This window comes from Pituophis catenifer, unplaced genomic scaffold, assembly GCF_029215685.1.
Source record: "Pituophis catenifer annectens isolate HBS135680 unplaced genomic scaffold, rPitCat1.0.hap2 SCAF_17, whole genome shotgun sequence".
NCBI lineage: Eukaryota > Metazoa > Chordata > Lepidosauria > Squamata > Colubridae > Pituophis > Pituophis catenifer.
The window spans coordinates 1,072,497-1,081,432 of record NW_027256897.1 but is presented as its reverse complement, the minus strand read 5'-3'; the positions used below and the strand labels follow the sequence as shown (position 1 = coordinate 1,081,432).

At 50.5% G+C, this 8,936-nt stretch overlaps 1 protein-coding gene across 1 annotated transcript in view; it reads right to left on the bottom strand.

Moving 5' to 3' along the window:
• Positions 1-848: 848 nt before the first annotated feature.
• The window catches only part of NUP188 (nucleoporin 188), a 31,485-nt gene continuing 23,397 nt past the window's right edge, over positions 849-8,936 (bottom strand). Inside the window, exons 35-44 of the mRNA XM_070955646.1 lie at positions 8,215-8,415; positions 7,083-7,175; positions 6,824-6,982; positions 5,909-6,046; positions 5,306-5,380; positions 5,016-5,225; positions 4,357-4,488; positions 3,356-3,429; positions 2,290-2,419; positions 849-1,558 (exon numbers count right to left, since the gene is read on the bottom strand). Of these exons, the coding sequence (XP_070811747.1) occupies positions 1,388-1,558; positions 2,290-2,419; positions 3,356-3,429; positions 4,357-4,488; positions 5,016-5,225; positions 5,306-5,380; positions 5,909-6,046; positions 6,824-6,982; positions 7,083-7,175; positions 8,215-8,415 (1,383 nt within the window). The 3' untranslated portion in view covers positions 849-1,387. The remainder of the gene's footprint in view (positions 1,559-2,289; positions 2,420-3,355; positions 3,430-4,356; positions 4,489-5,015; positions 5,226-5,305; positions 5,381-5,908; positions 6,047-6,823; positions 6,983-7,082; positions 7,176-8,214; positions 8,416-8,936) is intronic.

The window sequence follows — 8,936 nt, the reverse complement described above, 5'->3', positions numbered from 1 at the left end:
GTCGCAAAAGGTGGGGGGGGTGTCACATGACCCCAGGATACCGCGACCGTTGTTAAGTATGAACCAATTGCCTAGTGCCTTGAATTTTCGTTCCAACCGTAAAAAAACTCAGTTCTAAACTTCCAAAAGAGGCCCTGCCCCCTCTATGGTCACATGACTGTATTTCGGGTACCTGTCAAGTTTGCAACATCCCACATCACAACCTGCAATTTACAATGTTTGTGGACTTTTTGGCAGCGTTTGTGAGTGTTTACTTCTGATTTTTTGGGGGGGAAAAAACACTCCATGGCGAACAATGGGTTCACTTAGCAACGGCATTCCCACGATCCCCATGGCGATTCGCTCAACAACCTTGGACTAAGCAGAGAATTCTCAGATGTTCTAATAAAATATGTTTATTTAGGACCGATTGTGTCTGGTAATAACTACCTGGGCCTAGGTCACAACACCATATGCCGACATGGTAAACAGTCCAGAGAGGGCTGTAAAGCACTTATGGGGCAGTATAGAAGTCTTAAGTGCCATTGCTGTTGTTGCACCATGGTCATAATTCGAGGACTACCTGTATTTCAATCTCTACCGAAAGCAAAGCACGCTTGTTTTATTCCGTACATTTAATCGAGACAGTTGCAGAATGTTTTACGGGTCCGGGGTGTTGATGTTAAAGCAGCCAAGAGCCGTAGCTTCACCGTATGAAGCGTGGAGAGCCGACGTTCCCAGAGGCCTCTCTTGTGTTCTTCCAACTGTTTCACGCGCCGCTTGATTCCTTCCGGGAAAAGTTGGGCTTCGGAAGCGGAAGCCGAACCGGGCTACACTTCGTGAACATTCAAGAGGTTGGAGCCCCAGCATTGCTTAGAAACGTGTTTAATCAATATAAATAGGAAACAACTCGTACAAAAAAACGGGGAGACTCAAGCAATGGGATTCTGGTTTTCGATCCTGCCTGGAACGAGGATCGAGGACTTTATAAAAAATATCTCTTCCCTGCCCTCAGAACGGCAGAGACGGGTCCCATGGAAAACAGGGGGAATCCTGACAGGAGGGTCTCTGCCCTTAGCTGACAAAGCTCCGTCACAAAACAGTCCTCGACCTACGAGATTAATGCCCGATACTGTTTTCGGAAGGGATAATTCAAGCTCTCTCCATCTGCTTTCCATCCTGGGGCTGTACGTTAAGCTAGAAAAATAAGGGACAGGCTTATGAAGGCCAAGCCAGATTTACTCGCGACACAATTGCTTTGGGAGGGTGGGGGTGGGGGTCTTTCCCGCAGACGGGGTCCTTTGCTGGAAGAGACCAGCCAACGCCTCCCTGGTGGTGGGTGGGAGGTCCCAGAATGGATGGGAGACGAACTGGAGTGAGAATCGTCTTCAGCCGGGGTGGGTGGCATTTATCTTTGCACGTGTCTGACAAAGGTCTGCACCAGCTGGAAGAGGGGGTCCTGGCCTTCCGGCCCCAGCTTGGAGGAGGGTTTTCCCTGGGGAGAGGGCAGAAGGCCCCCAGCAGGCGAGGAAGGACCACCACGGCGGAAATAGCGAGACAGGCTGGAGAGCAGCGTGCTCTGAAAAGAGAACACAGGATTCTGTTACAGGAGGGGTTAAGAGGCTGGTTTAGGAACCAGGAGACGGTGAATTCTAGCCCTGCCTTCGCCATAAAAGCCGGCTGGGTGTCTTTGGGCCAATCACCAGGAATCGTGAGTTCTAGTACCGCCCTCGGCATGAAAGCTACTTGGATAAGCTTGGGATAATAACCAGGAGACGGTGAGTTCTAGTCCTGCCTTTGCCATAAAAGCCGGCTGGGTGTCTTTGGGCCAATCACCAGGAATCGTGAGTTCTAGTACCGCCCTCGGCATGAAAGCTACTTGGATAAGCTTGGGATAATAACCAGGAGACGGTGAGTTCTAGTCCTGCCTTAGGTTTGAAAGCTGGCTGGGTGAATTTTGGCCAATCACCAGGAGACGTTGAGTTCGAGTCCTGCCTTAGGCATGTGAGACAGTTGGGTGACTGGGCTAGTCCCTCTCTCTCAGCCCAACCCACCTCACAAGGATGTTGTTGTGGGGAAAATAGGAGGAAGGTGTGTCAGATACGTTCGCCACCATGAGTTTTATGTACAAATAATAAAGGCAGGAGGCAAATAGGTCAACCGGTCCGTCTCCTCCTTCCCACCCTTGCCATCTGCGTACGTGATGGGACTGCCATCATCCCATTCAGCCCAGCCAAGGGCAGCTGCTGCCAGGGATGATGGGAACGACAGTCGCAGTAACCCACTGAGCCAGGGTGGCCCCCCCCTTACCAGCTCTGAGCTGAGCTCCTGTTTCATGCGCTGTTTATCTCGCGAGTGCACCGCCGGATCCTTCAAATACCGAACCGCTTGAGAGATGAGCAGGTAGAAGCAGTTCTCCATGGTAAACATCAGGAGAGGCCTGGAACAAAAGACGTGGCTTATTGAGCCACCGAAAAGCGCTAACACAGGGGTGGGAAACTATGGCCCAGGAATTCTGGGAGTGGAAGTCCCTACAAGTCATAAAGGGGCCATAATTCCCCACCTCTGCACCAGCGGAAAGACTGATCAAGACGCAAACAGCAGTTTCCCCAAACCTATCCCCAAAGGATAGCGTGTGTTTGCCACTTTGAATTATTCATAAATACAATATAACACAGGGAAAGAAAAGGAAGGGAAGGGAAGGGAAGGGAAGGGAAGGGAAAGGAAAGGAAAGGAAAGGAAAGGAAAGGAAAGGAAAGGAAAGGAAAGGAAAGGAAAGGAAAGGAAAGGAAAGGAAAGGAAAGGAAAGGAAAGGAAAGAAGGAAAGGAAAGGCCTAACTTTCTCCCTCTTTTTAAACAATTTTAATATTTTAATATTTTTTAATATTTTTAATCCTCAAAGTTTAAATTTGTTTTAAATTGATTGGGGTTTTAATCTGTCTGGGCCAAACAATTTAATTCGATTTTATTTCTGCTTTTTAAATTTTGTATGTATGTATTTTATTGTTTGGCTGTTCACCGCCCTGAGTCCTTCGGGAGTAGGGCGGTATACAAATCAAATAAAAGTAAGAAAGGAAAGGAAAGGAAAGGAAAGGAAAGGAAAGGAAAGGAAAGGAAAGGAAAGGAAAGGAAAGGAAAGGAAAGGAAAGGAAAGGAAAGGAAAGGAAAGGAAAGGAAAGGAAAGGAAATAGAAGCAGCAGGTCCCTTTCTGAGCAATTCAAATATTCCTTGGGGTAGCATGGAGAGGACTGTGCTGAGGAACCGCCCTTGCTGGAGAAGTTCCTTTCAAGCCCACAGCAAATATCCTTTTTTTTAAAAAAAGGATTTCTTCTCCAGTTCCGTGTTCCAAAGGTGGTCAAAGCCCCGAGGTACCTACTTGAGGGTCTTGTTCCCTTCCTGCTGGGGGGAGGGCCCTGCAGCCAGACTGAAGGGGTCCTTCTTCTTATCCAACTTTGGGAAGAAAGAAAAGCAGCATCAGGACTCAAGACAAAGTAAAAAATAAGTCATTTTTGTTGTTGAGTGCCATTGTAACTTCGGTCACTAAATTACCGTTCCAACCTATGGAAACAGGGTTAGAAAATACCTTGGAGGTCATCTAGTCCAACCTCCTGCTCAAGCAGGAGACCCTATAACATTTTGGACAAATGGCTGTCCAGTCTCTTCATGAAAGCCTCCAGTGATGGACTGGAGGCAAGTCGTTCCCCTGATTAATTGTTCTCACGTTCAGGAAATTTCTCCTTAATTCTAGGTTGGAGCCCTTCTTGATCAATTTCCATCCCTTACTTCTTGTCCTCAGGCGCTTTGGAGAACAGGCCGACCCCCTCTCCTCTGTGACACCCCCTCCAATGCTGGAAGGCTGCTCTCGCGTCTTTCTCTGCGTTAGGCTACACCAGGAGTCGGCAAGCTTAAACACCCGAAAGAGCCACAAAGGTTGTAACTGGAAGCCCCCGTTCAATTCTGGAGCGGACTGGAAGTCCGGTTCCCCCACCATAGAGTCGCCTCTTAGCACGGCATCCTTTTTCCGCTACCTGTCCTAACCGAAAGCCCTATCAATTGTGGAGCCGATCAGCAACAGGGAGCCGCAGCAGAGGGATGAAAGAGCCATATGCGGCTCCAGAGCCCCAGGTTGTTGACCCCCTGGGCTACACAGACCCAGTTCCTCACATCTGTTCATTGTATGTTACCTCCAGACCCCTAATCATCTGTTGCTCTTCTCTGCACTCTTTAAGGTCTCATTACCTATCACCATGGCCAGAATCGGATGCAGTATTCCAAGTGTGGCCTCACCACTGCAGTATATGAATAACTATACAGCATCTCCAAACTAGCAGCCTGGCCGTGCCTCTCCGCTCTGCACGAGCTCTTCTGAACTCTTACCTCCCCTAACATGTTCAGGGCCACGTTGATGGTGGCCAGCAGGGTCCCAAAAGAGGGGGCCACCTCCGAGTCAAAGGCCGGAGTCGTAAAGCTGAGCATGAAAAGGATGTTGTACTCCGCCAGGTCCAGGGACTGCGGGAGAAAGCAGAATCAAAATGCACCCACAGCAGAATCAGTATTATTTGCTATTTTTATTGGCTATGTTTATTTGGCCGCCTCTATCGCCGTGGGGCTGCCCCAGGCGGAGTACAGCAATACAAAGGAAGAAATGAAAAGAATGTAAACGGAAGTAAAATAATAGAATAAACGAAACTATAACAAGGAACCCAACGAGAATACATCAGTATGAAAGCCGAGAGCAATAAGAGAAAATAGAAAATATTAGAAATTAAAACATTAGAAAGATTAGAGAAAAGATGAAAGGAAGAATCTTGGCAAAGATCATTGTAGTGTTTCCCAAGCCTTTTAAAATGAGTGGACGGTTGGGGAATGGCTGCCTGCAAGGTGTATAAATCCTTCCATTCCCCACCATGCAGTCAGAGCTGAAGAAGCTTCTTGGGCGAGAAGCGATACGTCTTCAAAGAAAAAACCAGAAAGTCCAGTTGCCTCTGGACCTTTGGGACGTTCATGAGAGGACAAACTATTTGGTGTCCCTCTACCTGGTCGAGAAGGATCTGACAGATGTCAGGGGTGAAGTGACGTAAGGCCGCAAGACACTTGCTGAGGATTTTCAGGAGGCTGTACTGGACGGTGCGCAGCGCCCTCTGCTCCGCCGCCTCCGACTCGGGGCTGGCCGGCTTGGCCGAAATCTGCGGGGCTCTCTGGAGGCGAGGCAGGACCGCCGAGGGAATGGACTCGCCGTTCTTGGCCTGGAAAGAAATCCCAGGAGTGAGGGGAGACCCCAGGCAGACCGAATGTGGCTCGCATGCAGGTGGGACCAGCGATTTACCTGCAGGTAGTGCTGAAGCATTTTGCGGCTGTGGAGCAGGGAAGTGCAGGCCTGGCACAGGTAGCACAAATTGACCTGAAACAGATGAGAAGGAGGGGAAATAGTCCTTGGCTTACGACCAGAAGGGAGCCCAACATTTCTGTTGCTAAGCAAGGCAGTTATTAGTGAGGCTGAGCCTCATTTTATGACCCGGATTATTGGGGACAATATGCAGATAATGCTTTTACATTGAGAACACTTTAAAGCAGGGGTCTCCAACCTCAGCAACTTTAAGACTTGTGGACTTCAACTCCCAGAATTCCTCAGCCAGCTTTGAGGAATTCTGGGAGTTAAAAGTCCACAAATCTTACAATTGCCAAGGTTGGAGACCCCTGCTTTAAAGTGCCGTATATAAGTCTAAATGCTATTGCTAAATGACTGGTTGTAAGTTGTAACCCCTTCCAAGGGGTAAATCCAAGATGGGATTTAAAAAAAAATAATTCAATTTTAGTATTGCCTCAAGAGGTGCAGTCAAGCTCACTATTCCCCACCACCACCCCCAGGTATCTCGGCCACAGATGTTGCCACGATGTGCCACACAAGAAGGCCGCTTCTGCCCCTTACCTGGACATCTCTCAAGAGCTGGGGTAGGTGGAAATGCCACTCCTTCATGAAGTTAGACAGCTGGAGGAGGAAGCCCACGGTGTGATCGGCTTCTTCGAGGCAGGCCAGGCTCTGCACCGTCCGGACGGCGTTTAAGCACTGCGGGTAGAAAACTCTTGAGCCCTACGTTTCCCCACCTCCAGAGGGGAATGGGCTGGCGGGACCCTCGGAGTGCTTTGCTGATTCCCTCAAGAGGCCTTGCCAAGACCCCATCCCCTCTCACCTACTTGCAACCGCAGATTTAGTCCTCGAATTACAGCCATTTAGCAACCGTTCGGAAGTTACAACGGCACTGAAATCCAGGTGTTTTGGCCACTGGCTTCTATTTAGGAAGGTGGCACGTTCTAGGGTCCCCTGATTGCCACTTGCGACCGTCCCAGCCAGCTTCCGACAAGCAAAGTCAATGGGGGATGCCGGCTTTGCTTAAGGACCGTGTGATTCACATAACAGCAGCAGTGGCCTAACGACTGTCTTGCTTCGCTGGTTGTAATTGTGGCCGTAAGTGGAGGACTACCTCTAAGCTTTCTATCCTGCCTCTGCTGCTGGAGCTGAAGTCCTCCTCCTCCTTCATTTTATACTCATAACAACAACCCTGTAGGTCTGGCCGAAAGACATGGATAGACTCATGACCGAAGGAGGACCTAACCCCATTTTGGAGTCTCACAGCTGGACTCTTTTTAACCGGCCAGTTGTTTGGGGGGGGAGGGGCAGGGATGACCTCCTGTTCCTGGCCTATTTAGGATGCTTCTCTTTCCTCCGCTCTCGAGGGACGGGCCCCGGGCAGGAAGGACAGGTTTGGCCACCCCGTCTTCCAAATTCCAGAAATTGGTCCTCTTTCGAAGCCCCTCCCTCTTTGCAGACCGAAGAGAAGCCCACCTGAAGGATCCTCTCCTGATGGACACCCACGAAGTCCAAGGCATCGGTCAGGAAGTTGTACCGGAGGGTCTTCAGCAGGCGCTCCATCAGCGACACGGAGAGGCGATAGACGCCTGGCCACGACGGGCCGTCCAGAGACCGCCGAGAGGAAACGGGGACCTGCGCAGGCAACCAAGGTCAAACCACGGAACAAGAAAACAAGCCAGCACCCGGGAGCCTGGATTTCTCCAGGGTGCGTTTCTGGGGAGCCCCCGCTCACCTGTCCCCCTCCGTTGCTGCTCAGCTGGTAGACGCTCAGGAGGGGCAAGCAGATGCTGTGAAGGATGCCAGCTGTGGCCACGGCCGCTGCCCCCTAAAAGAGAAGGGGAAATCAGAGAAATTCAGGGGCTGGGGTAGCTCAGGGGGCAAATTTTACAACACACACAAAAGCTCTGGTCCAGGGGTCAGCAACCTGTGGCTCTGGAGCCGCATGTGGCTCTTTCACCCCTCTGCTGTGGCTCCATCACTCAAAATATCGTCACAACCGCTAGTGTGCGACACCCGCCAGCACACAATTTATTGGGCTTTTCAACCCCTGGTAGGCCAACCATGGATAATTCCAAGAAAAGAAAAAAGTTTCAGAAGAAAACAGAAGATTTAATTCAACTACATAGGCTAGTTTTGTGGCCGCTCAAGAAATAGTCAGGCACGGGAAGGGTTTTGTGGCTCCCGGTGTTTTCTTTTCTGTGGGAAACGGGTCCAAATGGTTCCTTGAGTGTTTAAGGTTGCAGACCCCTGCTCTGGCCAAACCCAGAAACCGTCCCCTGGAAGGGTTCACACAGCCACTTGAGCGAACCCAGCCTGGTGATTTCTATTTGGTGCCAATCTAAGCCAACTTTCTGCCAGAGACTTTGGCACAGGAGTCCAGAGGGGGGAAGAGGGCGGCACACGCATCAAAGTCCACAACTGACACAACTGATTATAGCTGGTCCTTGACTTACAACCATTCAGTGACTGAAGTCACAACGGCACCGGAAAAGTGACCTATGACGGCTTTTCGCACAACCGTTGCGCATTCTCCAAGGTCACGTGATCAAAATCTGGACACTTGGCAACTGGCATGTACTTATGACAGTTGCAGTGACCCAGGGTCATGTGGTCTCCTTTTGTGACCTTCTGGGGAAGCCAGATTCGCGATTCACTTAACAATGGTGGTAAGCTTGCAAAATGGAGCAAAGCTCACTTAACCACTGTCTCACTTAGCAATGGGAAATGTGTGGCCAATTGTGGCCGTTAAGGCGAGAACTGCCTGTACTTGCAGCCCATGCCAGGCAGGGACAATGACCCATGTGGGCATGTTGTGGTTCTTGTAATGGGCACCTAGCCGGCCTGTCAATCAACCCTCTGCTTACCTGCTGAGTCTTGGCCAAGGTGAGCAGCAGGTGGAGTGAGGCTTCGGTGAAGTGCAAATTCTGCTTCAGCCTCAGGCTGACCTCCAAGGTGGTGCAGAGGGTGGGGAGGAGGGGAAGGCTCCGCATCACGTGCAGCCAGCTGTCGCCGTCTTCGTCCACTTCGCACAGCTCTTTGGCCAAGTGGAGGCCCAGCACGCACACCTGGGGGGGGAGGGAAAAGAGGCGGGGGGGAGGCTTGAGTCCACCTGATTAGAGAGGCATGATTTTGCCTTCAGTGACACAACAGAGATGTAAAGGGGAGGGAGGGGCCTCCTTTGCCTGCAAAATGAATCCCTGAATTGGACAGAAGAGAACCGGTCTGGTTTAGCGGCTGAGATGCCTCTCCAGAAACCAAGAGACGATGAGTTCTAGTCCCTCCTCAGCCATGGAAGCCAGCTGGGTGACTTTAGGGAAACACCAGGAGACAGTGAGTTCTAGTCCCACCTTACGAATTAAAGCCAACTGAATGACTTTGGGCCAATCATCAGAAGACGGTGAGTTCTAGTCCCGCCTTAGCCAGGAAAGCAATTGGTTGGCTTTGGACCAGCTCTTCTCTCTCAGGGTTGCTGTTGTGGGGACGTTAGAGGAAGAGGCAGGAGTACCTTCGCTGCCTTGAGATACCGATACAGTAATAAAGGAGGGAGAAATAAATGGCAATAAATAAACCCTGCCATGCTTTCTGC